Below are 21,951 nucleotides of genomic sequence, written 5' to 3' on the forward strand. Positions count from 1 at the left end.
TGCTTAACTCTATTCCGTTTACTTTTATCCTGAAAAACATCCTAGTCCTTGCAGATGACAAGCATACCCATAACATGATGCAGCCACCACTATGCTTGAAAATATGAAGAGTGGTACTCAGTGATGTATTGTGCTGGATTTGCCCCAAACATAACATTTTGTTTTCAGGACATGAAGTTAATTTCTTTGCCACATTTTCTGCAGTTTAACTTTAGTATGCATGTTTTTTAATATTTGTATTCTGTACAGGCTTCCTTCTTTTCACTCTGTCATTTAGGTTAGTATTGTGGAGTAACTACAATGTTCTTGATCCATCCTCAGTTTTCTCCTGTCACAGCCATTAAACTCTGTTTTAGCCGTTTTAAAGTCACCATTGGCCTTGTGGTGAAATCCATGAGCAGTTTCCTTCCTCTCCAGCAACTGAGTTAGGAAGGACGACTGTATCTTTGTTGTGACTGGGTGTATTGAAACACCATCCAAAGTGTAATTATTAACTTTAGTAAGCTCAAAGGGATATTTAATGTCTCCATCTACCAAAAGGTGCCCTTCTTTGTGAGGTATTTGAAAACCTCATTAGTCTTTGTGGTTGAATCTGTGTTTGAAATTCACTGCCCGAATGAGGGACCTTAAAGATAATTGTATGTTTGGGGTACAGAGATGAGGTAGTCATTAAAAAATCATGTTAAACACTATTGTTCCACACAGAGTGGGTCCATGCAACGTATATAACCTGTTTAACAAATTTTTACTCCTGAACTTATTTAGGCTTGCAATAACAAAGGGTTGAATACTTAATGACTCAAGACATTTTAGCTTTTCATTTTTAATTAATTAGTAAACAAATTCTAAAAACATAATTCTACTTTGACAATACATTATGGTGTATTGTATGTAGACCAGTGACACAAAATATGTATTTAATAAATCTTAAATTCAGGCTGTAAGACAACAAAATGTGGAAAAAGTCAAGGGGTGTGAATACTTTCTGAAGGCACTGTCTGTGCATCAATTCAAAACACAACTGGATCTTTACTGACACCTGCTGGGTGAAGACAGACATTATTGGCATTCAGTCGGCTAAACAAAGCCAATTGGTACAGTTATATACTAAGGCTGCAGATCATTACAGAAACAGGGCCAGAGGGCCAGAGCTGAAAGGGGTGTGTAGAGGAGTTCAATGGATGCCCTTGGCTAACTTTAAATCAAAATAATTATCTTCTGTATAAAGCTTTGGTGAAGATAGGCCTAATCAGAATAAGATGGCAGTCAGAACATATGAATGCATTTGCTGCAGGGCTGGACTACCGCATTTGGGGACCCAGGGCACCAACCTCCAGGGGGCTCCCCCCCACCCCCCTTTAAGAAAACAGGTTGGATGAGGGAGAATGAGACTGAGAGAGAATTTAGCTGTTTTTAAGCAAATTTCCTGCAATTCTACACATTTTGACTGACCAGGTGAATCCAGGTGAAAGCTATGATCCCATATTGATGTCACCTGTTACATCCACTTCAATCTGTGTGTAGATGAAGGGGAGGAGACAGGTTAAAGAAAGATTATTAAGCCTTAAGACGATTGAGACATGGATTGTGTATGTGTGCCATTCAAAGAGTGAATGGGCAAGACAAAATATTTTGTCTTTGAACGGGGTATGGTAGGAAGTAAGAGTTGTAAGACTGCTGGGTTTTTCATGCTCGACAGTTTCCCATGTGTATCTGGAATGGTCCCCCACCCAAACACATCCAGCCAACTTGACACAACTGTGGGAGTCATTGGAGTCAACATCAGTCAGCATCCCTGTGGTACGCTTTCAACACCCTGTAGTCCATGCCCTGATGAATTGAGGCTGTTCTGAGGGCAAAAGGGGGTGCAACTCAATATTAGTGTGGTGTTCCTAATGTTTTGTACACTAAGTGGATGTCAAATATTACCCAACTACAAGTTGATGTGCAAATACTTTTATGTCTAAATTTCTTTTCAGGGATAGGTTTTATTTAAATGTTACCACCCACCAGTATTGCATTGTTTATTAATCAGACACACCTGCAAATTTCTTCCTCTTCAAGAGTTGTGACCTAAAATAGGTCAATAGGTCAAGTTTAACTTCTTTTTGAGCTAGTCTGTATGAAAAAAAAGATATTACCATTTTATAAATGGTCAAATTGCGTGCCATATTATTGCATTTTGGAACCCCACTCCCCCGTTACCTCAAGATGAATGGTTTTGACCATTTAAATCTACTGCAGATATCTACTGCAGCCCTCATCCTCCACATACAAAACCCGTTCTGCCAGTCACTTTCTTTTAAAGGTCCCCAAAGCACACACATCCCTGGGTCGCTTGTCTTTTCAGTTCGCTGCAGCTAGTGACTGGAATGAGCTGCAACAAACATTCAAACTGGACGGTTTAATCTCAATCTCTTCATTCAAAGACTCAATCATGAACACTCTTACTGACAGTTGTGGTTACTTTGCATGATGTATTGTTGTCTCTACCTTCTTGCCCTTTGTGCTGTTATCTGTGCCGAATAATGTTTGTACCATGTTTTGTGCTGCTACCATGTTGTGTTGCTACCATGTAGTTGCCATGTTGCATTTCTGCCATGCTGTGTTGTCATGTGTTGCTGCCTTGCTATGTTGTTGTCTTAGGTCTCTCTTTATGTAGTGTTGTGTTGTCACCCTTAAATATATATATGTCTTCATTGGGGCGGCAGGGTAACCTAGTGGTTAGAGTGTTGGACTGGTAACTGAAAGGTTGCAAGTTCAAATCCCTGAGCCGGCAAGGTACAAATTTGTCATTCTGTTAACCCACTGTTCCTAGGCTGTCATTGAAAATAAGAGTTTGTTCTTAACTGACTTGCATAGTTAAATAAAGGTTAAAAACATATTTTTTTAAACTACAGTGGAAATAACTTATGATGAACTTCACAGGGTGGTGAAAGCGCACAGTGATCTTGATGCTCTTTTCCAATAAATATTGAGGGTCTGATCTTGGTGACATGATGATCGATGCTTGACTATCATTTGACAAATAACCTTACTTTGCTACCTGACAACTTTACGTTTTTTACTTTTTCATTGCCATTTATATTTTTAGTTTTTCCCTTATTCAACTTTTTTTCATTCAACTTTTTCACTCCGGACGCTTTATCTGGACGTGGTTCGTCAGGACCTCCAACAGCCGAAGCTAAGTAGTAACATTAACATGATGCCTTCTAATTGCAGTCGCTGTACTCATAATATACAGGAGAACGATCGCCTTATGGCGAGGATAGCTGTGCTGCAGGCCCAGCTTCAGACGCAATCGTTAGGCAAGGGTAATTTCAGTGTAGGAAAGGATGAAACAGCGTCTGTGCCACCAGTAAGTACAGATGGTAGTATAAATCCCCACGCACAGTCCACGCAGCCGGACAACTTTCTCATGGCTTCTGGAGGGAAATGCTGTAGGAATGCTCAACCGGTGTCGCTCATTCAGCCGACAGAAACTTTCAACCGGTTCTCCCCATTAAGCAGCGAGTCGGAGTCAGAGGCCGAGCCTTGTCTGGTCTCTACTCCTCCTGTTATGGGGTCTGAGACGCCGAAGCCTCCCACCATTAGCTTTGACAAATTGAAAACCCTAGTCAATGGCGACTCCATTACCCGCAGTATTAGACTTAAAACGAATCATCCAGCGATCATACACTGTTTACCAGGGGGGCAGGGGTACCGACGTTAAGGCTAATCTGAAGATGGTGCTGGCTAAAGCTAAAACTGGCGAGTGCAGAGAGTATAGGGATATTGTTATCCATGTCGGCACCAACGATGTTATGATGAAACAGTCAGAGGTCACCAAGTGCAACATAGCTTCAGCGTGTAAATCAGCTAGAAAGATGTGTCGGCAACAAGTAATTATCTCTGGCCCCCTCCCAGTTAGGGGGAGTGATGAGCTCTACAGCAGAGTCTCACAACTCAATCACTGGTTGAAAACTGTTTTCTGCCCCTCCCAAAAGATAGAATTTGTAGATAATTAGCCCTCTTTCTGGGACTCACCCACAAACAGGACCAAGCCTGGCCTGCTGAGGAGTGACGGACTCCATCCTAGCTGGAGGGGTGCTCTCATCTTATCCACGAACATAGACAGGGCTTTAACTCCCCTATCTCCACAACGAGATAGGGTGCAGGCCAGGCAGCAGGCTGTGAGCCAGCCTGCCAGCTTAGTGGAGTCTGCCACTAGCACAGTCAGTGTAGTCAACTCAGCTATCCCCATTGAGACCGTGTCTGTGCCTCAACCTAGGTTGGGCAAAACTAAACATGGCGGTGTTTGCCTTAGCAATCTCACTGGAGTAAAGACCACCTCCATTCCTGCCATTATTGAAAGAGATTGTGATACCTCACATCTCAAAATAGGGATACATAATGTTAGATCCCTCACTTCCAAGGCAGTTATAGTCAATGAACTAATCACTGATCATAATCTTGATGTGATTGGCCTGTTTGAAACATGGCTTAAGCCTGATGAATTTACTGTGTTAAATGAGGCCTCACCTCCTGGTTAAACTAGTGACCTCCGCCCTTGCGCATCCCGCAAAGGCGGAGGTGTTACTAACATTTATGATAGCATATTTCAATTTACCAAAAAAACAAAAACATTTTTGTCTTTTGAGCTTCTAGTCATGAAATCTATGCAGCCTACTCAATCACTTTTTATAGCTACTGTTTACGGGCCTCCTGGGCAATATACAGCATTCCTCACTGAGTTCCCTGAATTCCTATTGGACCTTGCAGTCATGGAAGATAATATTCAAATATTCAAATTTGGCCTGGAAAGGGCCTGACAGGGCAGCAGATTTGGAACCTACTACTAAGACTGAAGACTGAAAGACAGGTATGGCGGGAGGCTGTAAACCTAGCTGAGCAGGGAACTTATAGCTAAGCGCTAGTTTTGCCCAACCTCACACTCAACGTCAACAAAACTAAGGAGATGATTGTGGACTTCAGGAAACAGCAGAGGGAACACCCCCCTATCCACATTGATGGAACAGTAGTGGAGAGGGTAGTAAGTTTTAAGTTCCTCGGTGTACACATCACAGACAAACTGAATTGGTCCACCCACACAGACAGCATCGTGAAGAAGGCGCAGCAGCGCCTCTTCAACCTCAGGAGGCTGAAGAAATTTGGCTTGTCACCAAAAGCACTCACAAACTTCTACAGATGCACAATTGAGAGCATCCTGGTGGGCTGTATCACCGCCTGGTACGGCAACTGCTCCGCCCTCAACCGTAAGGCTCTCCAGAGGGTAGTGAGGTCTGCACAACGCATCACCTGGGGCAAACTACCTGCCCTCCAGGACACCTACACCACCCGATGTTACAGGAAGGCCATAAAGATCATCAAGGACATCAACCACCCGAGCCACTGCCTGTTCACCCCACTATCATCCAGAAGGCGAGGTCAGTACAGGTGCATCAAAGCTGGGACCGAGAGACTGAAAAACAGCTTCTATCTCAAGGCCATCAGACTGTTAAACAGCCACCACTAACATTGAGTGGCTGCTGCCAACACACTGACTCAACTCCAGCCACTTTAATGATGGGAAATGATGTCAAATATATCACTAGCCACTTTAAACAATGCTACCTAATATAATGTTTACATACCCTACATTATTCATCTCATATGTATATGTATATACTGTACTCTATATCATCTACTGCATCTTTATGTAATACATGTATCACTAGCCACTTTAACTATGCCACTTTGTTTACATACTCATCTCATATGTATATACTGCACTCAATACCATCTACTGTATCTTGCCTATGCCGCTCTGTACTATCACTCACTCATATATCTTTATGTACATATTCTTTATCCCCTTACACTTGTGTCTATAAGGTAGTAGTTTTGGAATTGTTAGCTAGATTACTTGTTGGTTATTACTGCATTGTCGGAACTAGAAGCACAAGCATTTCGCTACACTCGCATTAACATCTGCTAACCATGTGTATGTGACAAATAACATTTGATTTGATTTGATTTGAATTTGGGACAGGTGGATGGGTTCCTAGTGGGACAGGAGACCCAGGGCCTAGAACTAGGGCAGGAGGTTTGGCGTGTAGCCCTGAAGGAGCTGACTGCTTGCCGACTGATCAACTGAGGCCAGAGGCTGCTGACCTGTAACGGCTTTCTTCTATCTCCTCCTCTGACGAAGAGGTGTAGCAAGGATCGGACCAAAATGCAGCGTGGCTATTGCAATCCATGTTTAATAAATAATAATAAAAACACAAACTTACAAAAAAACAATAAACGTAATGTGAAAACCGAAACAGCCCTATCTGGTGCAAACACAAAGACAGGAACAATCACCCACAAAATACACAGTGAAACCCCGGCTACCTAAATATGGTTCCCAATCAGAGACAACGAGAATCACCTGACTCTGATTGAGAACCGCCTCAGGCAGCCAAACCTATGCTACACCCCTACTCAGCCGCAATCCCAATGCCTACAAAACCCCAATACGAAACACAACAAAATAAACCCATGTCACACCCTGGCCTGACCAAATATATAACGAAAACACAACATACTACGACCAAGGCGTGACAGAACCCCCCCCAAGTTGCGGACTCCCGGACGCACCTCAAAACCATAGGGAGGGTCCGGGTGGGCGTCTGTCCATGGTGGCGGCTCCGGCACCGGCTCGGGACGTGGACCCCACTCCATTAATGTAATAGTTCCTCCCCTTCGTGTCCTGGGATAATCCACCCTCGCCGCCGACCATGGCCTAATAGTCCTCACCCAGAACCCCACTGGACTGAGGGGCAGCTCGTGACTGAGGGGCAGCTCGGGACTGAGGCAGCTCGGAACTGAGGGGAAGCTCGGGACTGAGGGGCAGCTCGGGACTGAGGGGCAGCTCGGGACTGAGGGGAAGCCCGGGACTGAGGGGAAGCCCAGTACTGAGGGGAAGCCCAGTACTGAGAGGAAGCCCAGTACTGAGAGGAAGCCCAGTACTGAGATGAAGCTCAGGCAGGTAGTTGGCTCCGGCAGATCCTGGCTGGCTGGCGGATTTGGAAGAGTCTGGTTGGCTGGCAGATCTGGAAGATCATGGCTGACTGGCAGATCTGGAAGAATCTGGTTGACTGGCAGATCTGGAAGAATCTGGTTGACTGGCAGATCTGGAAGATCATGGCTGACTGGCGGATCTAGCTGCTCTGGCTGCTCCATGCAGACTGGCAGCTCTGGCTGCTCCATGCAGACTGGCAGCGTTGGCTGCTCCATGCAGACTGGCAGCTCTATGCAGACTGACAGCTCTGGCTGCTCCATGCAAACTGGCTTATCTGGCTGCTCCATGCAGACTGGCAGCTTTGGCTGCTCCATGCAGACTGGCAGCTCTATGCAGACTGACAGCTCTGGCTGCTCCATGCAAACTGGCAGCTCTGGCTGCTCCATGCAGACTGGCAGCTTTGGCTGCTCCATGCAGACTGGCAGCTCTATGCAGATTGACAGCTCAGGCTGCTCCATGCAGACTGACAGCTCAGGCTGCTCCATGCAGACTGACAGCTCAGGCTGCTCCATGCAGTCTGACAGCTCAGGCTGCTCCATGCAGGTTGGCAGCTCTGGCTGCTCTATGCAGACTGACAGCTCTGGCTGCGTTGAACAGGCAGGAGGCTCCGGCAGCGCTGTAGAGGAGGAAGGCTCTGGAAGCGCTGAACAGGCGGGAGACTCCGACAGCGCCGGAGAGGAGGAAAACGCTGGCTGCGCTGAACAGGCGGGAGGCTCCGACAGCACTAGAGAGAAGGATGGCTCTGGCTGTGCTGAACAGGCGGGAGGCTCCGGCAGCGCTAGAGGGAAGGAAGACTCTGGCTGTGCTGAACAGGCGAGGCGCACTGAAGGCCTGGTGCGTGGTGCTGGAACTGGTGGTACTGGATCGAGGACACGCACAGGAAGCCTGGTGCGGGGAGCTGCCACCGGCGGACTGGTGTTTGGAGGTGGCTCTGGATAGACCGGACCGTGCAGGCGCACTGGAGCTCTTGAGCACCGAGCCTGCCCAACTTTACTTGGCTCGATGCCCACTCTAGCCCGGCTAATACGAAGAGCTGGTATGTACCGTACCGGGCTATGCACCCGCACTGGAGACACCGTGCGCTCACTAGCATAACACGGTGCCTGCCCGGTCTCTTTAGCCCCCCGGTAAGCACAGGGAGTTTGCGCAGGTCTCCTACCTGGCATCGCCATACTCCCTGTGAGCCCCCCCCCCCAATAAATTCTTGGGGGTGACTCTCAGGCTTCCATCCGCGTCGCCGTGCTGCCTCTTCATACCAGCGCCTCTCCGCTCTCGCCGCCTCCAGTTCTTCTTTGGGGCGTCGATATTCACCAGGCTGTGCCCAGGGTCCTTTTCCGTCCAATATCTCTTCCCAAGTCCAGAAGTCCTTTGATCGCTGCTCCTCACGATTAACAGGGAGAGTTGGCTCAGGTCTGACTCCTGACTCTGCCACTCTCTCCCTGAGCCCCCCCCCAATACATTTTTGGGGCTGCTTTTCGGGTTTCTTTCTGCGCCGCCGTGTCTTTCTCTTCGACTCCATTCTCCTATAGCCCTCTTCGCACTGCTCCAGCGAATCCCAGGCGGGCTCCGGCACTCTCTCTGGGTCGACCGCCCACCTGTCTATTTCCTCCCAAGTCGTATACTCCATACTCCTGCTGTCCATAACGTCTTCCCATGTCCATTCCTCCTTTCGCTGCTCCTGCTGTCGCTGCCTGTTACCACGCCGCTCGGTCCGGGTGTGGTGGGTGATTCTGTAACGGCTTTCTTCTATCTCCTCCTCTGACGAAGAGGTGTAGCAAGGATCGGACCAAAATGCAGCGTGGTTATTGCAATCCATGTTTAATAAATAATAATAAAAACACGAACTTACAAAAAAACAATAAACGTAATGTGAAAACCGAAACAGCCCTATCTGGTGCAAACACAAAGACAGGAACAATCACCCACAAAATACACAGTGAAACCCCGGCTACCTAAATATGGTTCCCAATCAGAGACAACGAGAATCACCTGACTCTGATTGAGAACCGCCTCAGGCAGCCAAACCTATGCTACACCCCTACTCAGCCGCAATCCCAATGCCTACAAAACCCCAATACGAAACACAACAAAATAAACCCATGTCACACCCTGGCCTGACCAAATATATAACGAAAACACAAAATACTATGACCAAGGCGTGACATGACCGAGTTGGGCAGTGAACTTATAGCTTGATGGAGCAGTGAACTGAGGGCCGACTAGAGTTGGAGACAGCGAAACTATAAGGTTGGAAGCCTAGTGCTGATAACCTTGGACCTGACAGAGAAAGCGACTCTGGACCCAACAGGGAAACTGACTCTGGACCTGCCAGGGAAACTGACTCTGGACCTGCCAGGGAGGAAGGGAACTGTGTTAGACCTCTGCTTTAGCTGCAGGCTGTGGCTCCAACCTGGGGGGCTTGGGCTCTGGGCAAGGAACAGGGAGGGGCTCCTGAGGGATAACAGGTGGCGTCTTTGTGGCTGAAAGTTCCAGGATAGCAGACAGTTGAACCTTGGGCATCTGCCTCAACTAGCAGGGATTCAAAGGGAGTAGAGGACTACTCTGAAACGGCAGCCAGAACAGTTCCCATGGCAGCGACTGACTGTGGCTCCACGACAGGAGAGGGAGTCTCCTTGAGGTTTCTCTGACTTGAGGTGCACGGGGTGGAGCTGTAGAGTACGTCCAAGTGCCATGATTGGTAGGAAATGAGATAGGTGACAGATCTGAAGGCCAGTCAGGTTCAGAAGGCCTTCTTTTTTTTTTTTACAGCTGCTCTGAACGACCAGTTGAAAAATGGGGAGGGGTTGGGTTGTGGGCTCAAAATGCACCACTGCTCTTGAAAATACACCACTCATTGCTTCAAGCTACAACCCGCCACACCCATCAAACAGAGGAAACGTAGACTACCTGAAAGTTTGTTTAAAAACACTGAATGATACTTTTGGGAAACGTGTCATTCATTACAACCCGTTATGCAACATAGCAAACGTTCAATTGAACTGAACAAACCCCAGAACTGACTTTCTCATAGTTGTTCTACAAAAAAATGACCAAGCGTGGTTACTTTCTGAACTGATATAGTTTGACCAACAGTTTACAGTAATACAGAAATTATTGATATTTCAGTTGCGGTTGGGATATACTGACCAATTATCAGGAAAGTTTGGGATGTAATTTCCCTTAAAAATTCACCAGAAACAACATTTTCAGAGTTATTTCTTTAAAAAAAAGTAATGCCCCTGGACCCCCCTAGACAGGTGCTGACCCTGAAACCTACTGACCCAGACCCACCCAATATGACAAAGTTACGCCCTTGAGTATAGCCGAGATGACGAGATTATCATGTACAACAGTGTGACATTATTTTTATTTGTCAAACGGCAGCCAAGCATCGATCATCATGTCACCAAAATAAGACTCTCAATATTTATTGAAAGGAGCATCAATCTCATCACTGTGTACTTTCACCATCCTGTGAAGTTAACCATAACTTATTTAATATGTAATAAACTGCATGCTTTTCATGATGTCATTACATTTTTTATCCAACATGTACTTCACTCACATAAAAAGGTTGGATGGTAATTGAAATTATATTTTGGACGATCGTGTGCATGCTTACAGGAGACTTTTGAAGTAGCCTAATCAAACTAAAGCATTGTCACTGGTTGTGTTTATGCCACATATAAAAGGCAATACATTTTGAATTAAACATTCAAATCACATGGCTTTTGCGCCATTTTGTACTCGCCAATTTTGTACTCACTTGAAAACAATAATGCAATTATTCATTGCATTGTGGTGTTGTAAGCTAGTCTAGGTAGAATAATTGTATTGTTCCTAAACAAGATCAATAGGGAGCTTTTTAAGCTGCATGTCTTCACTGTTCTTTCATGCGTAATGATGCACCTGGCCTCTCAGCTATTCCTATTTGTTCTTGTGGCTTCATATAGACAATTGATGCAGTTTGAATAATTGTATGTGAGGTATGATTATTAGTTAGCCTATTGCAGATCTGGACAAACGATCCACCTACCACTGATCCACCTACCACTATTGTCACCCACACACACACACACAATATATTTCGAAATTTCCCTTACATTTCAGACATATCTGCTTCCACAAATTATATGACTGGTGTTCTCGTTTCATTTCCTTCCTGACTTACTCTTCGTTCCTGAGAACAAATCCTACACTCTACCTTCACAGCTGATCCTGGATGGAACCATTTGGGATGTGAGGGGAATTATTTATCAAAAAGTTACACATTACCGTGTTTAGAGGAAATATAGACTAGCATAATGAAATCTTGAACATGACTATGTTATTTTGATAACAGTAATGCAATACATGTTAACAACATACGTGTGTATTCATTAGAAATAACTAAAAATGTTTCCTTGTTTCCCTATGGCTAGACCATTCCAAAGCCAGCTGTTCATAACAATGACCAAATAATATTTAGCGACGATAGCCGTCTAGAGGACCACATTTCATTTATTTCAATTCGATTCATTTCTGCGGACTTGTGGATAAGTAAATCGGTCTACAGAGATATATGTAACTTTGTACTTTTGACAGATGGAACAGTTGACTGTAAGTAGCCTAGCCTACTACAGCAAAGGTAAACATGGATCGAGCAATGTCCCTGTAGCCTAGTTAGGGTGGTTTTAATTTGTTGCGGCTCTTATATGCCACTCAATGCGACTGATGCACTCTTCCTGTGTTCTAAACAGTGGCATCCCATGTTATAGATGTGTAGGACTCATAAAAATGGAATAGCGTTAATATGTTGCATCATATTTAGTGGTCAAACGTTTAACCTATTTTCTGTCAGAATCGCGGGACTGCGCGTTGACAGATGACGGGTGCGCGCTTCAACATAGGAAAATGTGACACACCGTCCATGCAGGAGGTAAGACAGCTGTTCGTTTAAAATAATGCATTTTCGTATGTTCGGTTTCAGGGACAGTGTCAGGGTGATATTTTTTGCCAAATTTGGTTTTAAAGGACTTGAAGGACATACAGCTAGATTTGGGTCTATGTATGAGAATAACAGTCAGTTTCTTATGAAAATATTCATCCGACAGCTGTCAAGTACAGACGTTGCTATTGTCTTATTTCTTGGAAATAACTAGGCACCCCTCTCTTTCTTCCTCTTTTTTTCACCACTTTAGAGTTCAACGGAACATTCTAGAATGCACTGAACAATTCCTTAGAGATATTTATTTATCTCGTGTGTGTGTGTGTGTGTGTGTGTGTGTGTGTGTGTGTGTGTGTGTGTGTGTGTGTGTGTGTGTGTGAGAGAGAGAGAGACAGTGAAATGACTGATTATTACTATTTTAGGGATCTGGGGCACAGGAGGTTGGCTGTGGATATTAGAGAGTCTTTCCTCTGCTTGCTCGCTTGCTCTGTGCTCATACAATGGAAACAGCAATCCTATGTTTTTCCTAATAGTTGTTATAACAGTCCTGATAGTTGTTCAGAAAGTATGTGAACAATCATAGTATACATACATTATAATAAGTAGTGGTTCTTGATTGAATGACTCCCAAACTGTATGTAGCAGATCATCCCTTCTTTTCTCTACCAGCTATAAATACATTTTATGGACGCTATATGGTCTTGTTAAGGCATATGTATTACTGCAGTGATAATTCAGCTGCTCTATAACATTTGTTAATGTTAAGGCTAACTCTCTGTCAGTATATTATGAGATGATGTGAACTCTGACCTCTTGCGGTTTGTGTACTGATGATGAGGAAGCTAACCGTTCTAAACTGCTAACCCTTCCTTCTGCCTCTGACCAGGTCCAAGCACCACCATGCCTCAGGTACACAGCCTTGTTATACTTTGTTGTATTATACATTATACTTCATAATATAAAGATACTCCCATAGAAATAGAATGTATTTCTATGGATACTCCATGTCAAGTTGCTAGGTTACTGATGTAATGGGGGCTATTGTACAATATGAGAACTGATAGTCATCTGTCTTTCCCTCTCTCTTTATCTTTCTCTCTCTGGCCTCCTGCCCTTCTCTCTTTGTCTTTCCCCCACTTGCTCTCCAGCCAGGTAGCAGTGGGATGGAGCCTTTCTTTGGTGAGGCGTATGGGACCCATGGGTTATCTGCGACTTCAGAGCCATTCACCGTCTCTCCTACAGGGGGCAGCATAGAGTCAGATCAGGTAGGTGCAGGGGAAAACATTTTATTTTGGCCACGAGTCCTCTTGTCGTGTGACCCACATCTGAATCAGTCCCAAAATTACAGCAACCTTTGGAAGTGAAGACCAGATAATTATAAACAATTGCAAGTGTCTTCAATTACATTTTTAACATCTTCCTGACCAAGTCTGTAATACCCACGTTTCAAGCAGACCACCATAGTCCCCGTGCCCAAGAAGCCATGAAATGCTTTGAAAGGCTGGTCATGGCTCACATCAACACCATCGACCCAGACACCCTGGACCCACTCCAATTCACATAACGCCCCAACAAATCCACAGATGATGCAATGTCTATTGCACCCCACACTGCCCTTTCCCACCTAGATGAAAGGAATAGCTATGTGAGAATACTGTTCATTGACTACAGCTCAGTGTTCAACACCATAGTGCCCTCCAAGCTCATCACTAAACTAAGAACCATGGGCTTAAACAACTACCTCTGCAGTTGGATATTTCACTTTCTGAAGGGCCGCCCCCAGGTGGTGAGGGTAGGCAACAACACATCCGCCAAGCTTACCCTCAACAAGGGGCCCTCTCAGGGGTGCGTGCTTAGCCCCATCCTGTACTCCCTGTTCACCCACGACTGCGTGACCGCACACGACTCCAACACCATCATCAAGTTTGCTGACGATATGACAGTGGTAGGTCTGATCACTGGTGACGATGAAACAGCCTTTAGGGAGTAGGTCAGAGACCTGTCAGCGTGGTGCCAGGATAACTTCCTCTTTCTCAAGGTCAGCAAGACAAAGAAGCTGATCGTGGACTACAGGAAACGGAGGGCTGAGAACGCCCCCATTCACATCGCTGTAGTGGAGACGGTCAAGAGTTTCAAGTTCCTCTGTGTCCACATCACTAAGGACCTATCATGGCCCAAACACACCAACACAGTTTTGAAGAGGGTATGCCAACACCTCTTCCCCCTCATAAGGTTGGAGATTTGTCATGGGCCCTCAGATCCTCAAAGTTCTACAGCTGCACCATTGAGAGCATCTTGACTGGCATGTGACGAATAAAGGCGCCTAGCGTGTAAAAAGCGTCTGTCCTCGGTTGGAACACTCACTACGAGTTCCAAACTGCCTCTGGCAGCAACACCAGCACAGTAACTGTTTGTCAGAAGCTTTATGAAATTGATTTGTATTTGGCTGAGCAGATTGATTTGTATTTGACACAATTGATTTGTATTTGACACAAGCCTTAGATCACCATGTGCAATGCCAAGTGTCGACTGTAGTGGCGTAAAGCTCACCGCCATTGGATTCTGGAGCAGTGTAAACATGTTCTCTGGACTGATTAAATAATGGTCTGGGGCTGTTTTTCATGGTTCGGACTAGAGGTCGACCGATTAATCGGAATGGCTGATTAATTAGGGCCAATTTCAAGTTTTCATAACAATCGGAAATCGGTATTTTTGGACGCCGATTTAAAAATATTATTATTATTATTATTTTTTTAATCTTTATTTAACTAGGCAAGTCAGTTAAGACCCCATTCTTATTTTCAATGATGGCCTAGGAATGGTGGGTTAACTGCCTCGTTCAGTGGCAGAAAGACAGATTTTCACCTTGTCAGCTCGGGGAACCAATCTTGCAACCTTACAGTTAACTCGTCCAACGCAATAACGACCTGCCTCTCTCTCATTCATTGCACTCCACAAGGAGACTGCCTGTTACACAAATGCAGTAAGCCAACGTAAGTTGCTAGCTAGCATTAAACTTATCTTATAAAAACAATCAATCATAATCACTAGTTAACTACACATGGTTGATGATATTACTAGATATTATCTAGCGTGTCCTGTGTTGCATATAATCTGACTGAGCATACAAGTATCTAAGTATCTGGCTGAGCGGTGGTAGGCAGAAGCCGGCGCGTAAACATTCATTCAAAGAGCACTTTCGTGCTTGCGCTGTTTATGACTTCAAACCTATCAACTCCCGAGATGAGGCTGGTGTAACCGAAGTGAAATGGCTGGCTAGTTAGCGCGCGCTAATAGCGTTTCAAACTTCACTCGCTCTGAGCCTTGGGGTGGTTGTTCCCCTTGCTCTGCATGGGTAACGCTGCTTCGATGTGGTGGCTGTTGTCGTTGTGGTGCTGGTTCGATCCCAGGGAGGAGCGAGGAGAGGGACGGAAGCTATACTGTTACACTGGCAATACTAAAGTGCCTATAAGAACATCCAATAGTCAAAGGTTAATGAAATACAAATGGTATAGAGGGAAATAGTCCTATAATAACTACAACCTAAAACTTCTTACCTGGGAATATTGAAGACTCATGTTAGAAGGAACCACCAGCTTTCATATGTTCTCATGTTCTGAGCAAGGTTACATAGCACAAGCTTACATAGCACATATTGCACTTTTACTTTCTTCTCCAACACTTTGTTTTTGCATGATTTAAACCAAATTGAACATGTTTCATTATCTACTTGAGGCTAAATTGATTTTATTGATGTATTATATTAAGTTAAAATAAGTTAATTCAGTATTGTTGTAATTGTCATTATTACAAATACATTTTTTAAAATTTAAATCGTCCGATTAATCGGTATCGGATTTTTTGGTCCGCCAATAATCGGTATCAGCGTTGAAAAATCATAATCGGTCTACCTCCAGTTCGGACTAGGCCCCTTAGTTCCAGTAAAAGGAAATATTAATGTTACAGCATACAATGACATTATAGACGATTTGGTGCTTCCAACTTTATGGCAACATTTTGGGGAAGGCCCTCTCCTGTTTCAGCATGACAATGCCTGTGCACAAAGCGAGGTCCATACAGAAATGGTTTGTCGAGATCGGTGTGGAAGAACTTGACTGGCCTGCACAGAGCCCTGAACTCAACCCCATCAAACACCTTTGGGATGAATTGGAACGCCGACCTGGAGCCAGGGCTAATCGCCCAACATCAGTGCCTGACTTCACTAATGCTCTTGTGGCTGAATGGAAGCAATTCCCCGCAGCATTGTTCTAACATCTAGTGGAAAACCTTCCCAGAAGGGTGGAGGTTGTTATAGCAGGAAAAGGGGGACCAACTCCATGTTAACGCTCGTGATTTTGGAATGAGATGTTCGACAAGCAGGTGTCCGCATACTTTTGGTCATGTAGTGTATGTTTTGTCTCTGTGCTGTAGTGTGTGGTGGTGATGTTGGGGCCCCCAGCCCTGTCCCTGCGTCGAGGCCAGCAGCGTGGATGTGAGTTACTCAGTGATCTCTTAGAAGACTCTACCACTGATGACACACACACCTCCGAGCGTCGCTGGGACGTCTCGGCCCTGGATGACATTACACGCTATACCAAAGGCAGCCCAGAGAGGACTCCACCGAGTTGTGAACGCTCTTCCGTCTCACCTGAGGTAGGGGTTACTTATAACCGTAGATTACCCAGATTAACATCATCACTGACTTTATCCATTAGATCGCTGGAAGTCACTCCTTAGGAACTCTGCATTTGGGGAATGTAAATCTAAGTTACCCTGGTTTAACGCTCGCACACATCGCACCGATTGTGGCTCTAGCGTTTGTCTGCCGAATGTTAAGCGTGCTGTGTTTTAGGGACCACCTGGTGTAGATGTCTGAGTGCCAACATTTTTCACGTGATTCTACATGTAAAATCGGTGCGAAAATTACGTTCAGAGATACTAAGTACTCTCGGCCAGCAAACGCTATTGTTGTGTCTGAGCCCTTAACCTCTACCTACTCTGTTTTGCTCTCCACAGGGAAGCAGAGAAGAACCATGGTTATCCCCGAGACTAGGGGGCAGGCAGCTGAGGAAGGCTGGACACCACCCCCTGACTGGGAGAGATCCAGGGCCCTGGAGCCAAGAGGCTAGAGGGCAGGAGAGTGAAGATAGGAAAGGGCTGCATCAGGTGGTTCAGGAGGAGAGGTTATCACTTCCTGTGGATCTGGAGGTCCACAGTGAAGAACATAACTACTCTCTACAGAGTGAGCTAGACACTGAGTCTAGTCAAGGAACAGACTGTGATATTGGAGAGGAGGAGAAAGGGGAAGAAGATGAGAAAGAGGAGGGGAGAGAAGCCATGGAGCAAATGAAGGAAAAGGAGGAGCTTCAGCCCCATGTGAGACCAAAAAAACGCTGGTGTTACTGGGAATGTAGCCTCTACAGTGAGGCAGACCTGGGGAGAGATGGAGAAAGAGATAGCAGGAGAGCCAAAGGGAGAGATGAGGGAAAGGATGAAGAGAAAGATGGAGGGGACATTATCTGGGGCCCTAGCACCCTACCCAGCACCATGTGCCTGATAGGGGGGACCTCCACCAATGGTGAGACCCCAAGGCCCACAAATGTACAATGGAATGAAAGATGTAAAACATTTTACATTAAATTGAGAACATTTATGTCCATTTCAACAACCACGGTGTTGGAGACCCAACACTCTGGCAGTGTTAATTTATCAACACTCATTCGGTGGGTCACATATACACACTAGGAAATTCAGATGTAAAATGTACTGTCAGTTGCATATTGAGTGGTTGGTGAAGCATACAATTACATTTAGTAATTTAGTAGATGCTCTTATCCAGAGTGACTTACAGACAAAAACCCTGTGTGTTCCCTAGGTAAGCAAGGCCAGAGGAAAGCCCGTCGTACAGACGCCAGTGACCTGACCCCTAGCCCTGTGAAGCTACAGAGCCTGGGGGAGCAGCTCCACACACTCAGCTCTGCTCTGGAGGGCATGACTCCTGTCAGTGACCTGCCTGTTACTGCCAGGGCACCAACACGAAAGGAGAGGAATAAACTGGCCTCCAGGTACACATACACCCCGGGACACATGCACACGCACACACGCACACTGACTTTCCTGTCTAACTATAGAGACCTAATTTTCTGGTGGCTTTTCCACACAGCACTTTCAGACATCCATTTGATTTGCACAGCAGGGTGTGTATAGCTACAGTAAGTGCTAGTGAGGGTGAGTGTAGTGGAGCATAAGTCCTGGCGATAGGTTGGTAAACTGTCCTCTCTCTCTCTCTCTCTCTCTCTCTCTCTCTGAAGAGCGTGTCGGCTGAAAAAGAAAGCCCAGCATGAGGCCAACAAAATCAAACTGTGGGGGCTGAACCAGGAGTATGGTGAGTAATTTATGCCTATCATAATCGGTGACCCACCTAAAGCTGTTGTTATGGGGTCTAGTGGTGAACCACGGTGTAAAAATGTGTTTCTAGCCAGGACCATGTTTCAAGTAGTTGAAAAGTTTGTAATTAACCATTGGATTGCTAAACATTCGCGTTAAGTAACCATCTGTCTTATGTAACCATACCAAATGTAACATATCATACTAATTTGAGTGTCCCGTATTTACATTTACTGTGTTACATCTGGTCCTAAAGACCAGGCTGCCATTTTAGCTCCTTCAGTCAATCCTTCATGTCTCTGATGGTGTAATTCCTTCAGATTGCCTGCTGGGGGCGGTGCTGCAGATAAAGGAGCTGATCCGCCAGAGAGTGGAGAGCAGAGAGGAAGAGACAGAGCGAGGCGCTCTGAGAGATCGACTGGAGGACATTCTGAAGGAATCAGCTGGTGAGTATGTAGATTGTTTGCACTTTCATGGGACCCTGTTAGTGTATGTTAATTGTGTGGATGTTTATGTGCTTCCATGTCTGTGTGTGTGTGTGCAGGGCCACGTGTAGCAGGTCGAGGCAAAGTGTTTGTGGAGAGGATCTTGAAGAACCATGCCGGGGGACAGGGCACCAGAGAGACTCAGGGAGAAGGAGGGTCATCGGACCCTAGCCTCTAATCTCTTCTCCCCACCAGAGTCACTATCCTGTCCGCTTCTCCCTTCACTTCGCACTTTCTGACATGGAGAGAAGGTAGGACAGATAGACGGACACACACACACACAAACTCTTAGGTAGATAGGATCTGGGTGAACTGTCTTGTTAGGCTTGCACTGTGTCTTGGTCTCTAGCTGCTACAGTATAGTTGATGAGTGTCTCAGAACGGTAACATATGGCGTGTGTGTTTGTGTATAAGGGAGTGTGCATGATTCCAGTGTATTTATTGCATTATGTACTGTAGTATACCCCATTGTGCCTAAAGGAAGACACTGTGTGCTGCTAGCTAGTTGTAGTTATACACTATGTATTCTCGGAGAACAGGGAGAGGAGTGACAGTGAATATGGTGCTTATAACAGTGGACACGATGAGTAAGCTGTTTAGCTTGACGTCCATTTAGAATTGTACTGTAAACCAAAAGGGCATGGATAAACAGACAGCCGAGGGACGACTTTGGCATCATGTGAATGTTGCACAATGGTTCTCAAAGATGCTGCTTGCATGGTCGTTTTATGTCTCTGCTATCCTTTAAGGTAAATGCTATTTTTGTCTATCTCTACAGATCCTCTTTAAAACTGCTATCATAATGTACTGTACTGCTCTACAGATGAACCTTGTGTAGAAAGGATGATAATAATAACCTTAAACCAGGAATGCGCAACTCCGGTCTTCAGGAAGGCAATGTGTTTACTGGTTTTAGTTTTTTCCTGCAAATCAGTGACTGACTTCTACCTGGGAGACCTGGGCCCATGTTCACAAAGAGTCTCAGAGTAGGAGTTGATTAAAGGCTAGCTTTTTCCTTTTAGATCATAATGGATAGGATTCCATGGACAGGGGGGACCTGATCCTAAATCTGCTCTCCTACTCTGAGACACATTTTTTGACATGGGCCCGGGCGTGTGTTCTCTCAGCAATGAGTGATATTAATTGATAAATTAAGTGCCACAGGAAGATAAGACAACCAAAGGATGCTGCTGCACCCCTGAGTACCAGAGTTGTCCATCCCTGTCCTAAACCCACAGTACTGTAACTGTTAGATTCAAAGATTTGGATCTCTCTATCTAGGTCTATGGTACTTTGTGTAGCCTGTGCCTTTGAATGCTCTTTGAGAGTAAATACTAACATGCACAGAACCACATCTCTCTTTGTGCTACTAATATTTCTATATAATACAATATAGAAAACACAACTTCATCTGTGGTAAAAAAATACTAATTTTATAACCCCTACAAACCTGAACGTTTACTATTCTATCTTTGCAAAAATGGAAGTGAGTACATCTTTCCTGCTGTGATTTCTGAGAGGAAAAGCATAGTGTACCCATTTGATGTGTAGTCTTTATAATCCCAGGGCCCATGTTCATAAAGCGTAATCTTAATAAGATTAGGACAGGGAAGACCTGATCCTAGACCAACACTCCTACACTGAGATACTTTATGGATATGGACCTAGAGCTTTCCTGCACTCATAATCCTGTCATTGTACTTAATGTACTTGAATGTAGGAGCACAGTAGTCTATTTACTTGAACGATGGAGCACAGTGAGAAGTACAAGTTCCTGCTATAGCTTTACTAACACTGCAGTAGTCATGAACTGCCCTGCCACAGATGGCAATAATCCTCAATTGAATGGACGCTTGATCATATCCTCAATTAATCTCAAACAATAATTCCAAATAATAATGGAACATTTCATAACTGCCCACAAAAGTGTTATGTCTTAACATGCATGCATAAACACACATGAAAATAAGTGACATGTATGTTAACATGTCACAGCACAGGAACCATATAGAGGATCATAACAAAAAATGTAGTATCTTGCACATTTATTGAAGTTGATTTTCAAAGAAGTACTGTATATTGTGATCAAGGGAAAATATTGATCAGGAATGGATTTGTCTGGGAAATGACCATGTATGGAGTCATACGCCCTAACAGACCCGAGGCAGTCGTTTCAGAAAGCTGTGTATTGTCCAGTTATCTGCTAGGATAGTTAATCCCAGTCTTATTCAAGCTTTAGCCTATTCATCTGAGCTTGCAGTAGTTCTTATGTAATAAGCCATTTTGTTATGTGTGTTAACCCCTTTATGAACCAATTATTAGCTCTGACTGTGCATGAAAAAGAAACAAACTAAAAAGATAGTGTTGTACAAATAGAACACATTGTTTTGTTCAGTCTGTGTAAATGTATATTTTACTATGTTGAAGCTGCTGCTATAGTATGTCAATAAAAATCTATATTCTTAAATTACCAAGTGTTTTATGAGTTGATTATATGATGTTTGCGCATTTCATACTATTTATACTGAATTGGAAAAAACAATGGGCTATGATCATATTCAACAGGGACAACAATGTGAAATATGTCTGGAGTCTGGTCTGTTTGCTGTATCATGTGAACTGTAAATGAGATATTATTTTGCATGCTCAGCAAAACCACACACACATAAAGGTACAACGGGTTCTCATAGACATTGACCAGGTCATCAATGAAGATTGAGAAAACAAGTGGACCGAGAATTTATCCTAGTGGTACAGAGGCATTAATGGGAGAAAGTTCTAAGGCTTGACCAGACAATACAACTCTGCTAGATCTGTGGTAGAGGTAACTGCAGCCATGTCAGAAGCTGTCCAGATACCCCCTTGGAGCAGAGCTCGGTACATAGAGGGCCTAACCTCTGCACTATGGTGTTGGGTACATAGAGTTGGGGTATCGGCAGTTTGAGACGGTTCAAGGTTGAATTGTAGTGGTCTTGAGACTTCTGCTAGACTTTATTAATGCGTCCACATGTTATCTGGTACACGGGGTGATGGAAAGCAGATTAGCAAATTCAGTTAGGTTAGTAACTTCAGTTAGGTTGGCAAATAAATTGCAGTGCAGGGAGTGA

The 21,951-nt window shown here is 44.7% G+C and overlaps 1 protein-coding gene across 3 annotated transcripts; it reads left to right on the forward strand.

Annotated features, from left to right (window-relative positions):
• Nucleotides 1–11,479: 11,479 nt before the first annotated feature.
• On the forward strand, nt 11,480–21,314 carry LOC112256510 (CREB3 regulatory factor). Of its 3 annotated transcripts, none has more exons than XM_024429823.2 (10): nt 11,480–11,672; nt 11,886–11,963; nt 12,859–12,881; nt 13,121–13,237; nt 16,404–16,625; nt 16,989–17,550; nt 17,848–18,037; nt 18,284–18,357; nt 18,680–18,805; nt 18,904–21,314. In XM_024429823.2, exons 3-10 carry the CDS (start codon nt 12,873–12,875, stop codon nt 19,020–19,022), a joined length of 1,419 nt encoding a protein of 472 aa, XP_024285591.1. In that variant the 5' UTR covers nt 11,480–11,672; nt 11,886–11,963; nt 12,859–12,872; the 3' UTR covers nt 19,023–21,314. The 3 variants fall into 3 exon arrangements, with proteins under 3 accessions (XP_024285591.1, XP_024285606.1, XP_024285597.1); XM_024429838.2 differs by having other exon boundaries at nt 11,481–11,672; nt 13,125–13,237; XM_024429829.2 differs by having other exon boundaries at nt 11,481–11,644.
• Nucleotides 21,315–21,951: the final 637 nt, after the last annotated feature.

This window comes from Oncorhynchus tshawytscha, linkage group LG01 (assembly GCF_018296145.1).
Source record: "Oncorhynchus tshawytscha isolate Ot180627B linkage group LG01, Otsh_v2.0, whole genome shotgun sequence".
Taxonomy (NCBI): domain Eukaryota; kingdom Metazoa; phylum Chordata; class Actinopteri; order Salmoniformes; family Salmonidae; genus Oncorhynchus; species Oncorhynchus tshawytscha.

Bases quoted from the DNA above. Each gene is read 5' to 3' on its own strand.
- LOC112256510 (XM_024429823.2), top strand. The intron at 18,358-18,679 runs GTGAGTAATTTA...TAATTCCTTCAG, and splicing joins GGGGCTGAACCAGGAGTATG to ATTGCCTGCTGGGGGCGGTG. The intron at 18,806-18,903 runs GTGAGTATGTAG...GTGTGTGTGCAG, and splicing joins CATTCTGAAGGAATCAGCTG to GGCCACGTGTAGCAGGTCGA.